Here is a 23,919-nt window from a genome sequence, read left to right as displayed (position 1 = left end):
TTAAGAGTCATATGCAACTACATGCCCATGCACCTATGTGTGGACACAAGCATGCGAGCACGCACACATAAATAAGCACACAGGACAAAAAATTTACCACCCCCAAGGAGACACCACGCTAACATCATGTACCACCACCTCTAGCTTTGAGAACAACCTGAATCGTTGAAGAGAGTGGACAAGTTTTTACAGCTACACAACATACAGCTAAAGCCACTAAGTGATGATTACATCCCACAGAGCTACCAAATTGAGGTGATATTAATTGCTATATTTCACCTGCTGTTCCAAATAGCCCCAAAGATTTCCTATAGGATTGATTTAATGACTCAGTCTAGGTGCAACAGAATGCAAGAATGTTTGTCAAATCAGAAATTTATGTGTGTAGTCTATGAACACTGATGTCATCTTGAAAGACACGACTGTCCACAATATACTCACCGAGAATGTTGGAATAAACATCCTGGTTCAAGCCCATGGTATCCTGAATAATGGCCCAAGTCACAGTATGAAAAACATCTAAAAAATACAACAGAAAAATCTCCAGCCCGAATTACACCCTCCACATACTGCAGGCTAAATGCCTCCTTTGGCTGCTGGTGCATTTGATGCTTTGTAGCATTTGAAAAAGAGGCAAAATCCTAACACAGTGGACCAAACAACACGGTTCACCAGCTACCACCCACCGTTTGGCTCACGAAGATGAGCAGCTTTACATGCTGCTACGAGTAATGCCATTTTCCTAGGTTCCTGACCCAAAATGTCCACTGCATGCAATTTTCTTCGGAATGTTCACTCGGAAATTGGTTGCGATGGACCAGCTTTCACTGACAGCAGCAAGCCCTATCAGGTTTTAAATCTATTGAGTTTGAAAAGGCATGACACTCATCTCCAATTCCAGTCTGTTAGGATCATTTACAAGTTATGACACATGTGTCCAATCCTTGTCCACTGGGCTCGATCTTTGTCCATTAGGCTCCTTTCATGACCACTGTTCTTATACCATAACATATGGCTGTGAATGGTACACCATTCCTTGTACACACACTGGACAGTATGTGTTGATACACCAACAAAAAGGGCAACTTCACTTATGGTGTGTTCTGGGGCACAAGCAAATCTAACAGGTCCTTTCCGCCATGTAGATCCACATTACTGCACTGATTCCATAAAATCGCATAGCACTTTCACACTACTACAATCCCATAATTTACTCCAGTTCTACACCATTTAGTGCTCTGAAGTGACCAGTTTGTTTTTCTTAGGAGGTGGCTTTTAAGGGGATGGCTAATATTTTGCCCAGCGAGCTAACAGAGATATCTATTTGTCTCACTTCTCATGGTCCCATAACTTCTTTTAATTTTCTTGTTATCCTGTTTGTCCTTATGACTTCCATTAACAGGCTTCACACTTTCTCAGTTTTACACCATTCCAACTCTTCTTTTATCATACTCAGAATACAACATAAAGGTGTCATCAAGTAGAAGGTTGGTTCGAACACCACAATGAGAGGCAAGGTCCTACTAGAGGCTGTATGCCATTGCATTCTGCACGGTGGCAGGTGTTCTAGCCTCTTCACACACTTATTTAGGGCCATCAAACTATCCTCTCTTGCATTTCTAAGATCTGAATTTGTACACATGTATATTAATGTCATTTCACAGCTGTAGTACACTGTCGTGCAAAGCAGGTAATGGGATGCTATGTACTGGCATGTATATGACTGGGAGTAGAATGTATGCATATTGTAATTCTGTTCATTTCGCATAGATGCGTGGGAACTTTTGGGCTGTGAGGAGCAGGAGGGGCGACATCTGGTCACTGGGAATTGCAGACAGAGCTCCGACACCGTGCTGGCAGCTTTCTCTTTTGATATCAGATCTCAGGGGCCAGAGCAACGAACACTCACTATTTTTACAATGGCTGGAGGCAGTTTTCTTACAAAATCCTCATGTTTTGGGCTGAAATGCACCAACTCAGCACCATGGCTTTCCTATTGTCTGGGACATTTCAGAGAAGTGGTCACCAAATTCCACTGGATACCCAACAGAAAGGCACCACACAAAGCTGCAACCCAATTATCATATTCCGTTGGCCCGCCACCAAAAAGCTTCCCGCGCAAAGTCCTGACGGAGGCTACGGTAGGCAGCTCGACTGCTATATCAGCACACGTTTGCAGTAACCGTTGGGAAGGAATGGTACTGGTGCCAAGGTTGATAGAGTATGGTAGTGAGAGTTAAGACAAATTTGTTGTAAGGCCATAATTGGTGATGATTGGCTGAGTACTCTGTTGCCCTTGCAGCAAAATAATTTTGTTCACAGTTTCAACTGTCTGGCCCCTGGAACAAACACTTAGCGGATTTTTTTTTTTTTTGCTTCAATCATTCTCCAAGGTAATGGCCAACCACAATTAGCAGCTGTCATCAGCAAGCTACCTTACATCATACAGTAGGGTTTTGGTTGATTTTTCAGCTACCCAAAATTAGAACTGAGGTTTCTCAGTGGTGGCATTCTTAGAACCCCTTTGCCTCCTTAGGTGGGATTCTGGTACAACATCCGAATACCCACTTGTTAATTGATATTCAACATTTCACTTGTTCTTTTTGCTCCCACTTCTCAAAATACAGAAGCACACTAGATTCCATGCAGTGTCATCTGTACTAGATTCTTGCCGAAACTTCTATCAAGTGAGGATTATTTACAATTTTGGTTTCCATTAACATACATGATTGATAAATTTTGTGTTCCATTTAAAGAGTAAATCTACAGGACAGCATTTGTCTGCTGAACAGTCACATTCATGGGTGTGATTCACATAACATCATGATTCTGCCCCCTAACTTATTGGTGTGGTTTGGTAATCTCATTCAGTTCTGAATTCTGACACGGAGTAAGATGAGGTTGTTAGGTGACGCAAAGAGCACACTCCATTGAGGATAATGCAGATTCCACTGAGCTACCCCGTAGGGAACCTACTGAAGCCATTGTAACAATCCAGAACCCGTTACAACCAAACTGGTCAGTCAGTCGGTGCTAGGATAATAACACACGAAAATCCAGAGTTGTATCCCCAGTTAATGGTACTGCATATGAACTTCCACAGGATCTTATTTTAGCTTTTCTTAGAGAAATGGAAAGAAAAAGAGAGGAAGTGGATAAAAGATGGGAAGAGACAGAAAAGAGAATTGATGCAAATTTCGAAGACTTTACTAAACGGATTTTCACTGAAATTAGTGAACTTGGGGGAAAGCTGTAGAAAATATAGAAGCAAAACAAGCTGCAATTGGCACTAAAAAGAGACACACGTTAAGCTAAATTGGAAGTGGCAGGAGCCAAGAATACCGCTATCACTGCAGCCAGAAGAGCTAAGCAAGTGAATCAAACAGCAAATCAGAACACAAAAACCTTCACCAGTTGACCAAGAGAATGTGAGGTCATGGTTGAGCACATTCGAGTAATGCCTTAAAAATAGAGGACTGAGTGGCTCACCTTGAGCAGGTGTTCAAAACAGGCACTGTAATGGAAGATGTACGGGAGTTTGTATGGTTATGTGTGTCACGGTCAGTTCAATCTTTACCAACAAGTTCCTGGTCCTGGTCAAGCGGTGGCCTGCACAATTCAAACACAGACGCAATCAATGTGTTCTTGGAGCTCCATTCCTAGCAGATGTGAGCAACACCAGACATGCTTAAGTAATTCAGGTCCATATGACGGTCGCTGTAGACATGTTTTAGCGCGTCATGTCAAACCTGTTTAAATATCGGAGTCCGTGAGAGGTTCAAGTGCAGAAGGGACACCCAGCAGCCTTTCAGATGACTTAACCTGCCAGCTCAGAGGGGCTTTACTGTTGAAAAGGGCACCAAAGCAGATGTCTGCAGATTGGGGATTTTGCTCACCCAGGAGTGTTCAGACATGGCATGCTCGAGCATGAATGCTCAGGATGGGCAGGCTGTGGCCGAATGAGGTGCCAAATGAGGAGGGGATGGCAGAGGCAGTCCAGTTTGGCATGCTCGTCGTTCTCCTGTTGTGACTGCTGTAGTATCTTGCTACAAACTTCCAGCAGCTGAATTTAGTCATGCCACAGACATTATATATCTGTATGGTTGTGTCTTATCGCTACATAATTATAGTCCATATGAGAGAAAGGCTTGCATCAAACAACACAGAAAATTTTGAAACAGTTAAAAGTTTCACAGGAAAATTAACTAACTACCAGCCTTTGTGATGATGGTCGTCTTGGAATGAAAACTTACATTGCTCCACTTTCATACCACATCCTAATAATGCCATTGGTTTCAGATGATTAATTCTCCATTATTGATAAAGAACATTGTGCTAGGCATATATTTTATTTATAGTAAATAGTAATTGCTGCCACATCAAGTCACAACATGAACACTCTTTTAGTATTTTTGATTGAACGGATTGGTGGAAGAAAGTACCAACCTCTAAGAGCATTATTTGTGGTTTTGCAAATAATATGTTTGGTAAAATTCAAAGCCAAAGACATAAATATGATACGACTAAACAATTAATATTGCAGAGAGCACTTTTTAGTGGTGCATATGGAAATTAATGTAGCAGGCCTGTGGTGAACTAAAAAACACATAAGATAAAGTGATCATTCTAATCAAAACTAAACTGTGAGTTAGCACTTTTTTCCATTGATCCCTTCGACTGATTAGATATTTCAACAGGCAAATAAGAAATTCTTACCTAGAGTTGAGGAAGGTACTATTATTAAGTGAGGAACATTTTGTGCGATCCCAAGTTTCTTGAGATGTGCTAGGAATGCAATTATTTGGACAGTTTTTCCAAGTCCCATTTCATCAGCCAAAATTCCATTGACCTTCTGATTGTGTAGAACCATTAACCAGTTTAGGCCAACCATCTGATAAGCTGTTAGCTTGAGACTGCAACAATGAATTAAAGTTATTACCTGACAAGTCAATCTTGGAGTTATTCTAACACAAAATTCCATTTAAAAAGAAGCATATGCTTCACTGAGAAGCTAATTCATCAGAATAACACAGGTACATCACTGAGAACTGAAGCTATTACCAACTGTGCCAAAATATGCTTCTGCCTGCTGTACGAATTAAATAAAATTCACCCCCCTTTTAAACTAACAAAGTTCAAAACTAATTACCTGTTCACACAACCTCATTTGAGCATGGGCTATCACCTGAGTATAGATTGATTAAAAAATTTCAGTTTAAAATTGGTAGTTAACTCATAACCTTTTTATTTTTTATGTTGATCATTATACCAATAGATTTTAAGTACAATCCTTTTTCTATATTGTACTAAGCAAGAAAGGAAATACACATATGAACCAAAACATTATGACGACCTGCTTAATAGTGTGTCAGTCAGCCTTTGGAAGCGGCAATTCTGTAAATTTTGAGTCACTGATTTGTATATGCAGAGTTGTCACTCAATAGCACGCCAAATGTGTTCCAACAGTCCCATAGAAGCTCATGTGACTGTCCCGTACAATAATACTGCTCCCAATCACCTGTATCTGAGTAACTGTACACGTTCTGAGCAGCCATTTACCTGGATGATGGTATTGGCATATCTGGAAGCAACCCCTTATGTACATGTACCAAGAAATCTGATTTTCTATCAGGCAACATATTTCTATTGACCTATCAGTCCAATCTCAATGATTTCACACCCACAGCAATCATAATTGAGAATGTCGTTGGGGTAACATGGGAATATGTAGGTGTCATCTGCTGCAGAACCCTATGTTCAAATGTGAGTGAATTCGTAAGGGACCAAACTGATCAGGTCATTGGTCCCTAGACTTACACTAATTAAACTAACTTAGACTAAGAACAACACACACACACACACACACACATGCCCGAGGGAGGACTCAAACATCCGGCGGGAGGGACTGCGCAATCTGTGACATGGTATCTCTAACTGAGCAGCCCCTATGTTCAATAATGAGTGCTGAACACTGTGCTCTGAAACACTTCAGCTCATGCCAGCACTGTATTCTGGCTTTAGAACTGTTACTGATCCCATTTTACAGTGTGGGTAAGCCTCTGAGCTCTACAAATGTGACGCACTGTTGACATCTAACATCTTGTCGCCTACTCGTGGTTTCACAGTCCCCCAACTATAGAATCCAAAAAAACGTGTAACATGATCTTGTTCTACATTCCTTGTGCAACCAGCAAGGGTACAACCACACACAAATAAATAAAGAACTTTATTCATCCAAATACTGTATTTTAAGTCGTTACACAAGTCACGAGGAAGAAACTATGAACTATTGTAATCTGTTAGAACTATTTGGAAACATGTTGTTGTTGTTGTTGTTGTTGTTGTTGTGGTCTTCAGTCCTGAGACTGGTTTGATGCAGCTCTCCATGCTACTCTATCCTGTGCAAGCTTCTTCATCTCCCAGTACCTACTGCAACCTACATCCTTCTGAATCTGCTTAGTGTATTCATCTCTTGGTCTCCCTCTACGATTTTTACCCTCCACGCTGCCCTCCAATGCTAAATTTGTGATCCCTTGATGCCTCAAAACATGTCCTACCAACCGATCCCTTCTTCTAGTCAAGTTGTGCCACAAACTTCTCTTCTCCCCAATCCTATTCAATACCTCCTCATTAGTTACGTGTCCTACCCACCTTATTTTCAGCATTCTTCTGTAGCACCACATTTCAAAAGCCTCTATTCTCTTCTTGTCCAAACTGGTTATCGTCCATGTTTCACTTCCATACATGGCTACACTCCATACAAATACTTTCAGAAACGACTTCCTGACACTTAAATCTATACTCAATGTTAACAAATTTCTCTTCTTCAGAAACGATTTCCTGGCCATTGCCAGTCTACATTTTATATCCTCTCTACTTCGACCATCATCAGTTATTTTACTCCCTAAATAGCAAAACTCCTTTACTACTTTAAGTGTCTCATTTCCTAATCTAATCCCCTCAGCATCACCCAACTTAATTTGACTACATTCCATTATCCTCGTTTTGTTTTTGTTGATGTTCATCTTATATCCTCCTTTCAAGACACTGTCCATTCCGTTCAACTGCTCTTCCAAGTCCTTTGCTGTCTCTGACAGAATTACAATGTCATCGGCGAACCTCAAAGTTTTTACTTCTTCTCCATGAATTTTAATACCTACTCCGAATTTTTCTTTTGTTTCCTTTACTGCTTGCTCAATATACAGATTGAATAACATCGGGGAGAGGCTACAACCCTGTCTCACTCCTTTCCCAACCACTGCTTCACTTTCATGTCCCTCGACTCTTATAACTGCCATCTGGTTTCTGTACAAATTGTAAATAGCCTTTCGCTCCCTGTATTTTACCCCTGCCACCTTCAGAATTTGAAAGAGAGTATTCCAGTCAACATTGTCAAAAGCTTTCTCTAAGTCTACAAATGCTAGAAACGTAGGTTTGCCTTTTCTTAATCTTTCTTCTAAGATAAGTCGTAAGGTTAGTGTTGCCTCACGTGTTCCAACATTTCTACGGAATCCAAACTGATCTTCCCCGAGGTCCGCTTCTACCAGTTTTTCCATTCGTCTGTAAAGAATTCGTGTCAGTATTTTGCAGCTGTGACTTATTAAACTGATAGTTCGGTAATTTTCACATCTGTCAGCACCTGCTTTCTTTGGGATTGGAATTATTACATTCTTCTTGAAGTCTGTGGGTATTTCGCCTGTCTCATACATCTTGCTCACCAGATGGTAGAGTTTTGTCATGACTGGCTCTTCCAAGGCCATCAGTAGTTCTATTGGAATGTTGTCTACTCCCGGGGCCTTATTTCGACTCAGGTCTTTCAGTGCTCTGTCAAACTCTTCACGCAGTATCTTATCTCCCATTTCATCTTCATCTACATCCTCTTCCATTTCCATAATATTGTCCTCAAGTACATCGCCCTTGTATAAACCGTCTATATACTCCTTCCACCTTTCTGTCTTCCCTTCTTTGCTTAGAACTGGGTTGCCATCTGAGCTCTTGATATTCATACAAGTGGTTCTCATTCTCTCCAAAGGTCTCTTTAATTCTCCTGTAGGCACTATCTATCTTACCCCTAGTGAGACAAGCCTCTACATCCTTACATTTGTCCTCTAGCCATCCCTGCTTAGCCATTTTGCACTTCCTGTCGATCTCATTTTTGAGACGTTTGTATTCCTTTTTGCCTGCTTCATTTACTGCATTTTTATATTTTCTCCTTTCATCAATTAAATTCAATATTTCTTCTGTTACCCAAGGATTTCTATTAGCCCTCATCTTTTTACCTACTTGATCCTCTGCTGCCTTCACTACTTCATCCCTCAGACCTACCCTTCTTCTTCTACTGTATTTCTTTCCCCCATTACTGTCAATTGTTCCCTTATGCTCTCCCCGAAACTCTGTACAACCTCTGGTTCTTTCAGTTTATCCAGGTCCCATCTCCTTAAATTCCCGCCTTTTTGCAGTTTCTTCAGTTTCAATCTGCAGCTCATAACCAATAGATTGTGGTCAGAATCCACATCTGCCCCTGGAAATGTCTTACAATTTAAAACCTGGTTCCTTAATCTCTGTCTTACCATTATGTAATCTATCTGATACCTTTTAGTATCTCCAGGATTCTTCCAGGTATACAACCTTCTTTCATGATTCTTGAACCAAGTGTTAGCTATGATTAAGTTATGCTCTGTGCAAAATTCTACAAGGCGGCTTCCTCTTTCATTTCTTCCCCCCAATCCATATTCACCTACTATGTTTCCTTCTCTCCCTTTTCCTACTGACGAATTCCAGTCACCCATGACTACTAAATTTTCGTCTCCCTTCACTACCTGAATAATTTCTTTTATCTCGTCATCCATGTCATCAATTTCTTCATCATCTGCAGAGCTAGTTGGCATATAAACTTGTACCACTGTAGTAGGCATGGGCTTTGTGTCTATCTTGGCCACAATAATGCGTTCACTATGCTGTTTATAGTAGCTAACCCGCACTCCTATTTTTTTATTCATTATTAAACCTACTCCTGCATTACCCCTATTTGATTTTGTATTTATAACCCTGTAATCACCTGACCAGAAGTCTTGTTCCTCCTGCCACCGAACTTCACTAATTCCCACTATATCTAACTTTAACCTATCCATTTCCCTTTTTAAATTTTCTAACCTACCTGCCCGATTAAGGGATCTGACATTCCACGCTCCGATCCGTAGAATGCCAGTTTTCTTTCTCCTGATAACGACGTCCTCTTGAGTAGTCCCCGCCCGGAGATCCGAATGGGGGACTATTTTACCTCCGGAATATTTTACCCAAGAGGACACCATCATCATTTAATCATACAGTAAAGCTGCAAGTCCTCGGGAGAAATTACGGCTGTAGTTTCCCCTTCTTTCAGCCGTTCACAGTACCAGCACAGCAAGGCCGCTTTGGTTAATGTTACAAGGCCAGATCAGTCAATCATCCAGACTGTTGCCCCTGCAACTACTGAGAAGGCTGCTGCCCCTCTTCAGGAACCACATGTTTGTCTGGCCTCTCAACAGATACCCCTCTGTTGTGGTTGCACCTACGGTACGGCCATCTGTATCGCTGAGGCACGCAAGCCTCCCCACCAACGGCAAGGTCCATGGTTCATGGGGGAGATTTGGAAACATAGCATTTTCATTTATTTCACTATCTCCCGACTTACAATGGGTTGAAAAATTGATTGCACGACTTATGTTCACAGTTCTTGGGTTCCAAAATATCTAACTTTCTTGTGATGTTCTGGTAAACTTTCAGAGACAATGCAATAGAATCAAGAGGCAAAAACCGCAACAAAATAAAATAAGGAACCTTTGTCCAGAAAAACCTATATCAAAACACAGAAGCCAAAAGGTTTCTGATACCTTATGAAAGACAACAAAACCCTGTAAGTAATCACTAAGAAACTAGGCAGCGCTATTTACATGTCCAAGCACATGACAAACTGCTGTCAGCTCCTGCCAAGCACTTCATCAGTTATGGACTTCAGTTTTAGGTCTAGTCTATCTGGTAGTGGAATATTGTGCATTGGTTTGTCTCAACAGTACTCACACTAGTTGGACAGATGTCCAACTGAATCAAACTATGCACCACATAACAGACATAATAAAGGTGGCCCCATCCTATTGGCTACCTGCACTAAGCAAAATAGCTCCTGAAACTTCGTGGAAGATTAAAACTATGTGCCAGACTGAGACTGAAACTCTGTACCCTTGCGTTTTGCAGGCAAGTGCTCTACCAACTGAGCTACCCAAGCAGGATGCATGAGCCATCTTCACAGCTTTACTTCCATCAGTACCTCATTCCCTTCATTCCAAAATTCACAGAAGTTCTCCTTCTCAGGGAAAACTCCACTGTAGAGTGAAAAATGCATTCTGGAAAATAGGTCCTCTCCATGTGTGACAGGGGCAATCACTCATTAATGAACTCAAAAAGATCGAGAACAACCATCTTCTACAAATTCATGATGGCATCCTCGGCAGCGAGAGAACAAGACTGAACTCTAGCGTCAACCCCTAAAATGTGCAACAGTTTTGGGTGAAAATTTGATTCAGCTTCTATGATCTCTGGAAATAGTGGACCAAACAGTCACTCTCTGCCTTTAATAATATGCCTTGCCTCACCACCACACAATCTGGATTTGACAAGCATTACAAAATCTGGGCTACTCTAAATAGAACATGAACAAATGGTAGCAGCTGTACTGACTCACTGTATCAACTCTCCCAAGTGCGACTGTGACGCAGCTAGGCAAACTGTAAAACATACAGTTGAAAATTACCCACTGACAGCTTTCTCTAGAGACTGCTCCAAATTCTTGCATGCTACCAAAAAGGTGGTAGAATACATTAATAACATGGGTATTTGGCTGAGGATATTTTAATACGTTTTATGGTTATATATATTTGGTGTATTTGTATATCCTTCTTTTCTTTCTATATAACCTGCACGTCTTATATGCATTCTTAATGTCCATACTGTAGACTCTTTACGAGTAATTACAGGGTGTATACGTGGACGAGGAAAAAAAATTCCCGGATTTACAGGTTAAAAATACACTTTCTCCCAGATGAAAATATACTTTTACATGTTAAGTAACAGTATACTTTTCCTCAGAACTGTAAAACTTACCACTGAGCTTCTGTAAGCCAATCGTAGCTCATGTTCAGCGATCTCGCCAGCCAATGACAATGGGTATTCAGAGCATAGGACATGTGATATGGTCAGCCAATAACATCACTGTTAAGTAGTGTGAACACACAAACAGGAAAAGGTAATGGTTTAAATTAATATACGAGGGCAGTTCAATAAGTAATGCAACACATTTTTTTTCTCGGCCAATTTTGGTTGAAAAAAACCGGAAATTTCTTGTGGAATATTTTCAAACATTCCCGCTTCGTCTCGTATAGTTTCATTGACTTCCGGCAGGTGGCAGCGCTGTACGGAGCTGTTAAAATGGTGTCTGTAACGGATGTGCATTGCAAACAACGGGCAGTGATCGAGTTTCTTTTGGCGGAAAACCAGGGTATCTCAGATATTCAAAGGCGCTTGCAGAATGTCTACGGTGATCTGGCAGTGGACAAAAGCACGGTGAGTCGTTGGGCAAAGCGTGTGTCATCATCGCCGCAAGGTCAAGCAAGACTGTCTGATCTCCCGCGTGCGGGCCGGCTGTGCACAGCTGTGACTCCTGCAATGGCGGAGCGTGCGAACACACTCGTTCGAGATGATTGACGGATCACCATCAAACAACTCAGTGCTCAACTTGACATCTCTGTTGGTAGTGCTGTCACAATTGTTCACCAGTTGGGATATTCAAAGGTTTGTTCCCGCTGGGTCCCTCGTTGTCTAACAGAACACCATAAAGAGCAAAGGAGAACCATCTGTGCGGAATTGCTTGCTCGTCATGTGGCTGAGGGTGACAATTTCTTGTCAAAGATTGTTACAGGCGATGAAACATGGGTTCATCACTTCGAACCTGAAACAAAACGGCAATCAATGGAGTGGCGCCACTCCCACTCCCCTACCAAGAAAAAGTTTAAAGCCATACCCTCAGACGGTAAAGTCATGGTTACAGTCTTCTGGGACGCTGAAGGGGTTATTCTGTTCGATGTCCTTCCCCATGGTCAAACAATCAACTCTGAAGTGTATTGTGCTACTCTTCAGAAATTGAAGAAACGACTTCAGCGTGTTCGTAGGCACAAAAATCTGAACGAACTTCTCCTTCTTCATGACAACGCAAGACCTCACACAAGTCTTCGCACCCGAGAGGAGCTCACAAAACTTCAGTGGACTGTTCTTCCTCATGCACCCTACAGCCCCGATCTCGTACCGTCGGATTTCCATATGTTTGGCCCAATGAAGGACGCAATCCGTGGGAGGCACTACACGGATGATGAAGAAGTTATTGATGCAGTACGACGTTGGCTCCGACATCGACCAGTGGAATGGTACCGTGCAGGCATACAGGCCCTCATTTCAAGGTGGCGTAAGGCCGTAGCATTGAATGGAGATTACGTTGAAAAATAGTGTTGTGTAGCTAAAAGATTGGGGAATAACCTGGTGTATTTCAATGCTGAATAAAACAACCCCTGTTTCAGAAAAAAAAATGTGTTGCATTACTTATTGAACTGCCCTCGTACATAGTGTTGCTACAAGAAAAGAAACACTTTTACGTATAATATTGGTCTCTCAGATCAATAAACTGCAAGAGAAGCTAAGCTTTCAGACATAATGTTGATCTTTTTTGCACGTGTTCCACTTTAAGATACATCTCACAAATGTATCAGTAAAATTTTTAACATCGACATAAATGTCTGATCTTCTGGGCTCGAAAATATTCTAAATGGTCGTCCTCAAAGATTTGATTTTTGAATGAGAGTCAAACGCACTGTGTTTTAAGAAACTCATCGGATATTCACGCACAGAGTTCACCTAGGGTAAAAGGAAATTTACTTTGAAAGTAACGCTTTCCAAACAACCATTCGGAATATTTTCCCACGACCTGTTAGAAATATATTCGTTTCAACAGTTGCCAAAGAGCGCCAGATAACAGGCGTCGCCGCGCTTGCGCAGCTACGATGACGTAGGAAACCTGTACGTTCGTATGTGTAAAACATTAAAAGATCTTACATTATGTCATAAAAGAAACAAGACATTAGAGAAACTTCCTGGGAGATTAAAACTGTGTGCCCGACCGAGACTCGAACTCGGGACCTTTGCCTTTCGTGGGCAAGTGCTCTACCATCTGAGCTACCGAAGCACGACTCACGCCCGGTACTCAAAGCTTTACTTCTGCCAGTATCTCGTCTTCTACCTTCCAAACTCTCAGTCGGGCGCACAGTTTTAATCTGCCAGGAAGTTTCATATCAGCGCACACTCTGCTGCAGAGTGAAAATCTCATTCTGGAAACATCCCCCAGGCTGTGGCTAAGCCATGTCTCCGCAGTATCCTTTCTTTCAGGAGTGCTAGTTCTGCAAGGGTCGCAGGAGAGCTTCTGTAAAATTTGGAAGGTATTAGACGAGATACAGGCAGAAGTAAAGCTGTGAGTACCGGGCGTGAGTCATGCTTCGGTAGCTCAGATGGTAGAGCACTTGCCCGCGAAAGGCAAAGGTCCCGAGTTCGAGTCTCGGTCGGGCACACAGCTTTAATGTGCCAGGAAGTTTCATATCAGTGCACACTCCGCTGCAGAGTGAAAATCTCATTCTGAAGACATTAGAGGATACTCCAAGAGCATGGGAATTCTGTGAACTATACTAAAATGCATCATTCGGCTTAAAGTGCACACTCATGTGGTCAGATTCATATGTAAATTTTCTTGGAGTACCAGTACTGTATTATCTCATGTTTGGTTCTTTATCAAGGCACAATGCCATACGTGCTAGAAGATGTAAACGTGAACTTGAAATGCAGTACACAGTTGAAACTAGCCAATAGTATGGAACTAAACACTTCGTTTCAAATAAATTGACTACCTCAGCAGAAAAGAAAGTCAAATTTCTTTAACAAAACAACAAAAATAACTTCATTGCTCTGCAAGGCGATTAATGCTTGACTGTCAGAAAGGTGGAAATAAAATCAAATCTGAAACTAATTACATATTTTGGCCTTCCGTAATTATGTGAATGTATTTTAATTCACTTGATAGCTCCCGGCCTCAGAAATCCGTTTTGTTTTCATTTGACGTGAGAGCAATAAACGAAGAGGAAACAGCAAAATCACTTAACGTAAACACGGGTCACGTGGACACTACCACCTCCCCACTACAACTCAGACTGCTCTGTGCATCAGGTCTGGATCTACGATATTTCCGAACTGGGGCAATATTAGATAGTGGCGCTCCCCCTCCCTCGAGCTTTGTGGTAGGACGCCAAAAATTCAAAAAAACCGACGTTTCAACAATATCTTCATTTTGTAGAGCACATCTTTCTGAAGAGTCTGGTACATAAAACATATATGTTCGTGAGAAACTTAACACATGTTACTTGGTCTTAAGTGTGCCAAAGTGCAGTGCCACGCCTCTTCACACAACATTCTTCCATCGCTCGTCTCTGATTTCGCTCTGTGGAATTCAGACACGTAATATTTTGTAATGGGTGCTATCAAACTATATTCACACCAGTGGAAATTACAATGTCCTGTGGTGCCTCTCCTGCTTCCAGTCGGCCAGTTTGACATCCTGCCCCTCTTTTAAAAAATCTCGCAATTAATACTGGATGGGGTTATTTGTAACTGGCAGAAAAGAACTCTTCAGAAAATTTGCAGTCTTTACTGCCTATTAGCTAATAAATTGCTGTTTTGTGTGATATAAAATTAAATAGAGGGTACATAAAATGAGTAAAGACAAGAGACAATCAAGACAGTACACATTTCTTCAATCCTTAAGCCCTGCCTTTTTTTCTCTCTAATATTGCCACAGCTTTATATAGAGTACTTTCCTTTCTGGGAAAGAATCTATTACCTCATCAAAGTTCGTCAACGTTTTGCTACATGAAGAAACGAAATGTCATTGTCTAATATTAGAAAAGTTGTTAATACAAATTGTACCCAGACTGGTGTGGTTTCTCGATCTGATTACGTGTATTTTGTCACTGCTAGATGAAATGAAATAGGCTTGTCCAATATTGCAGCAACTGTTACACACACCAAATAAACAAGACTGTTTTAGCATAAATGGTCATTTTTACAACACAACAGAATATAATTCACCAAGTACCAATATCAAATGCCTATTAGGCCTACTACAAGAAAAAGTTTTATGTTACGAAATAGTTTCACATTTCATTCATACTCTCTCGCTTCTGAAGCATGAGACCGAAAAGTAGTAGTGCGAAATTTTTAAAAAATTTGGAATCTTAATATTTTTCTCTAATTTGTGTGGGTCCCCGTTTCTTCTCCTTCCTCGTTTTAACAGACAATCTTGTCAGCACTAATTCTGTAACTATTCCTGCCAGTGTCAACACTTATTCTTTGGTTAGTTTCAATAATCCTGCCACAATCACTGGTTTAGCTACCCCGCATTTATTCTCCGGTTACGTGTTATTACGTGTTCGTACAACGCGTTTTCCGCGCTACTCCCAGAATAGAATTTTAGAGGCTGCTCGCCAGGGACTGTATAACTGGCCCTTAGTGGTGTAGTGGTCTGGTCAAAAATTTTCCGTCAAAATTTCATTTTCTCGAATACACGGAGGAGACGATACACAATCATTGTAGCATGTTATTCCTGTTAGTTGTTTATTTCCACTCTGGTAGTCTGAATTTATTTCGCTAGTAGTTATAACAACGCTGACCATTTGCAAACCCTATCAACCACATAAACAGCGATTGGCATTCACCCGTTCGGCTTTATTCCGCTCAGCTCGTATAGACCCGTCCCCTTTTCTCTGCAAGAAAGTTTATTTTTAGGTGTGACTGGGATTCTGCTGGCAGAGATATCACATACACTATGCACACATTCAAAAATCAACTTACGATTCTTTCAGAAATCAACTTAGAATTTGTTTTAAAATGTTCAAAAACCAGCAGGGATGCGTTCAAAATCATATGAGTAATTGATAGATCAATGTGCGCTGGACGCTAGGCGCTTTGTGAAACAAGGTCTTTTTCCTCAATAATATGAATTTGACGCCCTTCCCCCCAAAACTGCTGCCCGAGGCAGTACCCAGGTTTGCTCCCGCCCCCTAGTTCCGGGCCTGTTGCACATACGTGGATCTGGCAGCTTAGGCGCACCAGTAAAATTTTTCTGGACAGCATCTGGCTGCTTGCTGCTATGAGCACTGTGTTTTGTTGTTGTATATGGTGCACTTCCTTTGCAACTTAAGTTTTATTTTCGTTTTTTTCTCTCCTTCGTTGTTTATTGCTGCAGTATTATTCTGCAGTAGCGAGATACAGTAATAGTCTTTGTCAGAGTATTGGTTCTTACCAGTCGAAGTTACAAAATTTAACTGACAACTAAAACAATGAAAAATTCCCGGAATTCTAAAAAATCCCCAGGTTTTTCCCGGTTTTCTCCCGGATGAAAAAATTCCCGGGTTTTTCCCGGATCTCCCGGGTCATATACACCCTGAATTAATTCATGTGATGTACAGTGCCCTATGCTAAGCAAATAAATGGACACCATATACCTCATTAAATCATTTACGTCCACCCCAATTATAAAACAAGATTTATGTTGTTTCACTGTAGTTTTATGCAGTCTGAATAAAAATCTAACTTTCTCTTCAAAATAACTGTCATCTCCTAATATTATTTGATCCCAATAAAAAAGCAGAATCTATGGAGATATCCTGAGCCATGACCATATCGCCACGGCATCGTCTAATAGACATCTGAAAACCTGCCAAACATGAAGAGGGTTCGTGAAATGTTAAATACATACTCTCACAGAAGAACATGAAGAATCGCAGATGGATTGCAACAGTAAAGTTCACTGAAACAACAGGGGGTAATCCTAACATCCTAATGCCTTCCATCAGTGGTTATAAATGTGGTGATTTGAGTAGAATCCCTTGTGCAAAACATCACATCAGAGAGTGAACAAACCTAGGAAAAATCAAAAAAATCAAAGTCAACATTAAGAAAAGATATAAAATTAAAGATTAAAATGATGCTAATCAAATTCATCTTTTGTAACTTTATCATCAGAGAAGAAATATGTGAAGGGCAGACTGTTACCATCAAGTTATACGATGACATGAAAGACCACCTTCCCAAAAGTGAAGAGCTTGAAATCCAATTTGTGTTAAAGCAAGACTTGGGTTCTGCTTTATGACAAACCTCCAGTGTGTCCTTTGATGAACTCAGGAGACAACTCTCTTCACTCATCATCAGCGGGCATCTTTCTTTTCCACTGCAGAAAGAGTCCTATTCTGATACTTGAAAGGTAATGACCAACTACATGCCAAAAGAAGACATCAAAAATGTGTTCAAGGGCCACAGTATGAGCGAAAGCAAGTACTGGTAGGGAGGGTGATTCTACAGCAAATTTCTGTACACTCACACAAGTTTCTTTTCACTAGTTTAATTACAAACCATATGGGAAAGTTAATCCAATGACAATAGTGTGTTTAGAAAAACTCGTCAAAGAACAAGAGTGGCAGGATGTTTACAGTTTCAATAACATAGATGACAAATATAATGCTTTCCTTAACACATTTCCCAGGCTCTTTAAGAGTTGCTTTCCATTAGAATGTTCTAAACGTGGTACTAGCAGTAAAAGGCACTCTGGGTGGCTGACTAGTGGGATAAGGATATCATGTAGAACAAAGCGGGAATCATATTGAAATGTTAGAAGTAGTTATAATCAAGGTACAGTAGCACATTTCAAAGAGTATTGTAAGGTGCTTAAAAGTGGTATTAGGAAGGCAAAGTGTATGTAGTATGCAAATAGAATACCTAATTCACAGGATAAAATTAAAACCATACGGTCAGCAGTGTCTGGTCAGCAGCACAAGGTCGACGATATAAAGTCAGTTCACAGTAAAAATATTTCTGTTACTAATAAATATGACATATGTACAGTATTTAGCAAACATTTTCTGAGGATTGCTGGTGAATTAGATAAAAATTTAGTCTCTACAGGGAATCGTATAACTTTCTTGGCAAATGCCTTTCCAAGATTGATGTATGAAATACTCCTCCGTGATACAGACAAGGGGGAGACTGAGTTAACAATTAAATCACTGAACACTAAGGACTCTCATGGATATGTTGGAGTGCGTAGCAGAATATTAAAGTACTATGCTGCACATGTTAGCCCTGTTTGTAATTTTTCCTTTACGTATGTTCAGTTTCTTGAACGATTCAAGCCGCTTTATAGAAAGGGATAATGTAGACAATTTTAGACCTATTCCTATGCCATTAGCGTTTTCTAAAGTTATTGAAAAGGCTATGTATGTAAGAATAATTGATCATTTAATATCACATAATTTGCTATCAAATGTACAGTTCAGCTTTAAAAGTCGTGTAACAACTGAAAATGCGATATTCTCTTTTCTCTGTAAGGTACTGAATGAATTAAACAAAAAGTTTCAAATGCTAGGCACATTTTTTGATTTAACTAAGACGTTTGATTGTGTTAATCTCAAAATATTGCTCCAGAGGTTGGACCATTATGGAATACAGGGAGTAGCTCACAACTGGTTCACCACTTACTTGAACAACAGACAGCAAAATGACATTATTCACAGTGTTGAGAATGGCTGTGATGTAGGGTCTGCGTGGGATACAATCAACCTAACGAAGGTTAGGTGGACGGCGGAAAACAGGAGGAGGAAATAAGACGACAGAAAAGACTTCGAAATGCAACAGTGACAATAACAAACGTAACCTTCGTAACCTCTTAGTTCATCCCTACGAAATCCGCAAACCACCTTCCCCACCCTCTGGCTCCTACCCTTGTAACTGCCCCCGGTGTGAAGCCTGTCCCATGCACCCTCCCACCACCACCTACTCCAGTCCTGTAACCCGGAAGGTGTACACGATCAAAAGGCAGAGCCACGTGTGAAAGCACCCACGTGATTTACCAACTGACCTGCCTACACTGTGAAGCCTTCTATGTGGGAATGACCAGCAACAAACTGTCCATTCGCATGAATGGACACAGGCAGACAGTGTTTGTTGGTAATGAGGATCACCCTGTGGCTAAACATGCCTTGGTGCACGGCCAGCACATCTTGGCACAGTGTTACACCGTCCGGGTTATCTGGATACTTCCCGCTAACATCAACCTGTCAGAACTCCGGAGATGGGAACTTGCCCTTCGGCATATTCTCTCTTCTCGCTATCCGCCAGGCCTCAATCTCCGCTAATTTCTAATTTCAATTTGCCGCCGCTCATACTTCACCTGTCTTTCAACAACATCTTTGCCTCTGTACTTCCGCCTCGACTGACATCTCTGCCCAAACTCTTTGCCTTTACAAATGACTGCTTGTGTCTGTGTATGTGTGGATGGATATATATGTGTATGTGTGTGTGTGTGTGTGTGTGTGTGTGTGTGTGTGTGTGTGTGTGTATACCTGTCCTTTTTTGCCCCTAACGTAAGTCTTTCCGCTCCCGGGATTGGAATGACTCCTTACCCTCTCCCTTAAAACCCACATCCTTTCGTCTTTCCCTCTCCTTCCCTCTTTCCTGATGAAGCAACCGTTTGTTGCGAAAGCTTGAATTTTGTGTGTATGTTTGTGTTTGTTTGCGTGTTTATCGACCTGCCAGCACTTTCGTTTGGTAAGTCACATCATCTTTGTTTTTAGATATATTTTTCCCACGTGGAACGTTTCCCTCTATTATATTCAACTAAGAGTTAAGTTTTACATGACCAATGTTTCTGGAACCAATGCTGGTTGACATAGAGGAGGCCATTCTGTCTGAGATACCTCATTGTGTTTGAGCTCAGAATATATTATAAGATTTTACAGGAGACGGATGTTGATCACATTGGATGACAGCATTCTTATAGAAGAATTTGACCATTTTCTTCCAACTACTGGGCAAGGAGTTTTGGTTGGGGGATCTGTATGTCGTACATAATGTTTAAGAGAGGGACTAACTCAGTGTTTGTGTGTCTATCGACCTGCCAGCGCTTTCGTTTGGAAGTCATATCATCTTTGTTTTTAGATATATTTTTCCCACGTGGAATGTTTCCCTCTATTATACATATTCTTTACTACTGTTTCTTGTTAACAATATCAGCTTATTCCCAAGAATAAGCAGCTTTCCATCAGGTAATACTTGGCAAAAATCCAACCTGCATTTGAATCGGACTTCCTCAACTCTTGTGCAGGAAAGTGTGCAGTACACTGCTACACCCATTTTCGATAAGCTACCACAAGAATTAAAAAATCTTAGCAGTAACCCACGTGCTTTCATGTCGAAACTGAAGAGTTTCCTCATGGGTCACTCTGTTAAGGAGTTCCTTGAAAAATTAAGCTGATTTTTATGTTATATTGTTGATTGCGTGAACTTAAAACTTATGGCTTGACTTTTTTTGCTTCATAAACATTTTATTTTTATCTGTTATTACTTTTATGCTGTAATATCATGTACTGACATGTTCCATGACCTTGGAGACTTGTCCTCAATTTGGTCCTACAGAACTTGACATGTAAATAAAACAAATAAATAGGTTGGCGGCTATTAAACGAGAAAAGGCAAGTCACCTAGACCTCAGAATGAGAGGGACAGGCCAGTAATACAAATATTTTCTCACAGCCCTAGGGGAGTGCATTTAGATGTTTGAAAGTATGAGCATTTAAAACAAAAAAAGAATACAAGCTTACTTGAAACCTGGCGCAATATTTTGTGCAGCTAGACATGTCTATGCACTGTGTATCAATCAGCTGCAGTAAGTATCTGTCTTTCCACATTTTTGTTTACAATGCAGGGAAATGAAAGGGGAAAATATACTTTTTAAGATTTGTGCAATTCAGCCAGACCGCTGTATTGAAAGAAAGTGGTTGACTCTGTAAAAAGAGAAATTAAGAGAGGCTGATGAAGCATCATTGTGATTGTGAAGTCAACTAATGCTGTACATCAGTAACATTGGTTCCATCGGTTCTAAGTGATCTGCCCCCCCCCCCCCCCCTTTTCTTACCACAACTACTTTTTTTTCTATCTTCAAAGAAGAAACTGATTCTGGAAATTATGAGTATTTTATTTATTTAGCAATATGTGTTTTCACTAGATGCCCTGGGAGTTGTTCTTAAAAGATGATAGTGATAAGCGAACATAATTACCCATCTGATAACAATTCTGGCTGCTCCTTTATGCCAGTAGCACCTTCAAGCACAGCTTTTTCTAACTTTTTGGCAAGTTTTACACATCTCTTCATTAGTTCCTTCACTTCCCTGCGGGTACTTAAGATATCCTGTGCAGAATTCAGTAACTCTGTACCAAGGTGTTTTCCACTCTGAAACTTTTCAACCTGAAATTGATACAACATTTCAATATTTCATCCATTAGTTAATTGCGTTAGTGTGAGATTGACGACCACATAATACAACAAAACAACGGCACATAAAATTTCACTCTGTTTACAATTCCATTTAACAATATAACATGAGGAGGCCAGAAACACTGTGTAAATTAGTATTTTTTCACATGTGCAAGACATTGCTGAAGGTGATGTTTAAATAAAAGAAGCACAGAAAGTTGTGATTGTCTTTCGAGATCTGAGCTGAAACATTTAGATTATAATAATGAAGCATTAACAAACAGTGTGTGGGATTTTATGTAATTATACAGTCTTATCCTTCACACGTGAACAGTGCAAGTGTCAAGAATTATACTGCCAGCACTGATATAGTTCATTTTATTATTACCTATTTTTACGTATTTCACTATAATTACACATTTTACTTTATGCTACATAATATTACGTATTACTGCTTTTTTATTCTTCTTCATACTTCCCTACATCCTCAGTAGGAAACTCCACTAGAAAAAGATCCAAAGCTTACATGCTACAAAACTTGAAGACAGGAAACAAACTATCTCTAAAATCATCTTCTACAGCAACATAATTTGGTTAATTGTCCCCTGTGTCGGATTATGAATTGTGTGCTTCGATGCAATTTTCTACTATTTGGAATTTTAATCTTCAGAAGCAACCCAATACAACAATAGTGCGTGTACCATTGCAGCAGCCGGTATTACGAGTAGCAAAGGCCTTGGTGTGCCATCGATATTGGCAGTGGATTGAAGAAAAGGCAAGTGGCCCAACGTTTTCTGATTACTAGTGCCTTCTATCAATTCAACGCTAGGGAATGCATAAGCCAACAAAAATTTGGCAAACAATGCTTCTTTGGAGTTCATGACTTCGTGTACATGATGCCTCCTGCTGTATCAAAATTACTGTCTATTTTCTACTTAAATCCTACATCTAGGGACAAGCTCTCACGTAGACGTAAGATTTTTCAATGAGAATACAGGCAAAAAATGAAAATGGTGTGCAAGTGTGGAAAAGAAATAACTGAAAAAGTCTCAAAAAACATTTACTGTCAGCCAAACACGTAAAATTAACTGATAATGAACTTTAATCAATCACTACATTCGTTATTTTCATTAAATTTCTATACTTCACGAATCTTATAACAATTTTTCTTCTTAAATGGAACAGACTTTGAGGTAATTTACACTCACTCAACTTCGTGATGGCGGTAGGAGAAATAATTTAGGGGGTATAGTAAAGTGAGAAAGGTTGGTTTAATTAGATCAAGTAATATAACAATTGAATCTATCCCTACCAATACAAGCAACTTCAATATCATGGAAGTAGACTGTGTCAGAAATTTTAATAGAAATCTTGGTATTAGTGGCTACAGCAAATTAAAGAAATCAGATTTAATTAGTTTCACTGTGTTACAGGAGTTTCCTTTTTGTAATGAATTATTCCAAAACACTAAATCAAGACCAAAATGTGTACCTAATACAAATTACTTTTAAAGGTTTGATGATGATGTTTCTGAGAAAACTCTACCACTGAGAAAAGAAAAAAAATTGTGAGACTAACTCAAATACATCTATTCAGTAGTCAACTATTTACGCAAGATAGAGAGACAGAGAGAGAGAGAGAGAGAGAGAGAGAGAGAGAGAGAGAGAGAGAGAGAGACCAAACCATCAAAAAAACGAGAATTATTTGAGACTACAGAATTATGATCAAAATTTAATGAAAAATTTAATGCTTGGTCTGCTGACTCTAAAATTATCTTTCATGATACTAATAAATTCGATACCATTACTGAAAAAACAGATCATATAACGAAAGCACTTAATTCTATGGTACAAGTAGCTAAAATGAGAACTAACTTCAGAAAAGGAGATAAGTTGATTATAACAACTGCAAATCCAAAAATGTTTTATCTGATTTCTACAGGATACAAAGCATCAGCTAATACTCGAAAATATGTTCAAGTTTTGCGTGATAAATAAGAGATCTTGTCATCTGCTGAATCTACTGATATAGCAAACATCAAGTTTAGTATTCACGTGTTAGCAATTCTTACAGGCAGCAGAGGTAATAAAATAATAAATTTAGCTGAGACAAAAAGACTACAATGTGTATTACAAGAATTAAAAATAATGAAAATCAATGTCCTGGGTAGCAAACAAGCTACAGTTAAAATTAAGAACCAGTTAGGAGAATACAACAAGGCGAATTTACCCTAGATGACATTAAAAATGTTCAGCAACTACTAGATACCCATATAAATGTTGTGTGTGCTGAAAATTTCAATTCAGTTATCTATAGTGGTCCTAAGATAGCAATAAAAATCTATCTGCATAAAAATCAAAATATTTTGATATAATGTTGATGTTTATAAAGGTCAAGAACGTAAATTGATTTGTTTGGGATCTGAATTACGTAAATGTGACTTTGAAATATGTAGAAACAAATAGTAAAAATTAAAAATCGTAAGTATT

At 39.9% G+C, this 23,919-nt stretch overlaps 1 protein-coding gene across 3 annotated transcripts in view; it reads right to left on the bottom strand.

Moving 5' to 3' along the window:
- Positions 1–23,919, bottom strand: part of LOC124604617 (SWI/SNF-related matrix-associated actin-dependent regulator of chromatin subfamily A containing DEAD/H box 1 homolog) — a 179,494-nt gene that overhangs the window by 50,602 nt on the left and 104,973 nt on the right. For all 3 annotated transcript variants that reach the window (XM_047136494.1, XM_047136493.1, XM_047136495.1), the window contains exons 7-8: positions 21,234–21,421; positions 4,717–4,913 (exon numbers count right to left, since the gene is read on the bottom strand). In XM_047136494.1, coding sequence (XP_046992450.1) covers positions 4,717–4,913; positions 21,234–21,421 — 385 coding nt within the window. The remainder of the gene's footprint in view (positions 1–4,716; positions 4,914–21,233; positions 21,422–23,919) is intronic.

The sequence above is a fragment of the Schistocerca americana genome, chromosome 1 (genome assembly GCF_021461395.2).
Source record: "Schistocerca americana isolate TAMUIC-IGC-003095 chromosome 1, iqSchAmer2.1, whole genome shotgun sequence".
Lineage (NCBI taxonomy): Eukaryota > Metazoa > Arthropoda > Insecta > Orthoptera > Acrididae > Schistocerca > Schistocerca americana.
This window is presented reverse-complemented; position numbering and strand designations above follow the sequence as displayed.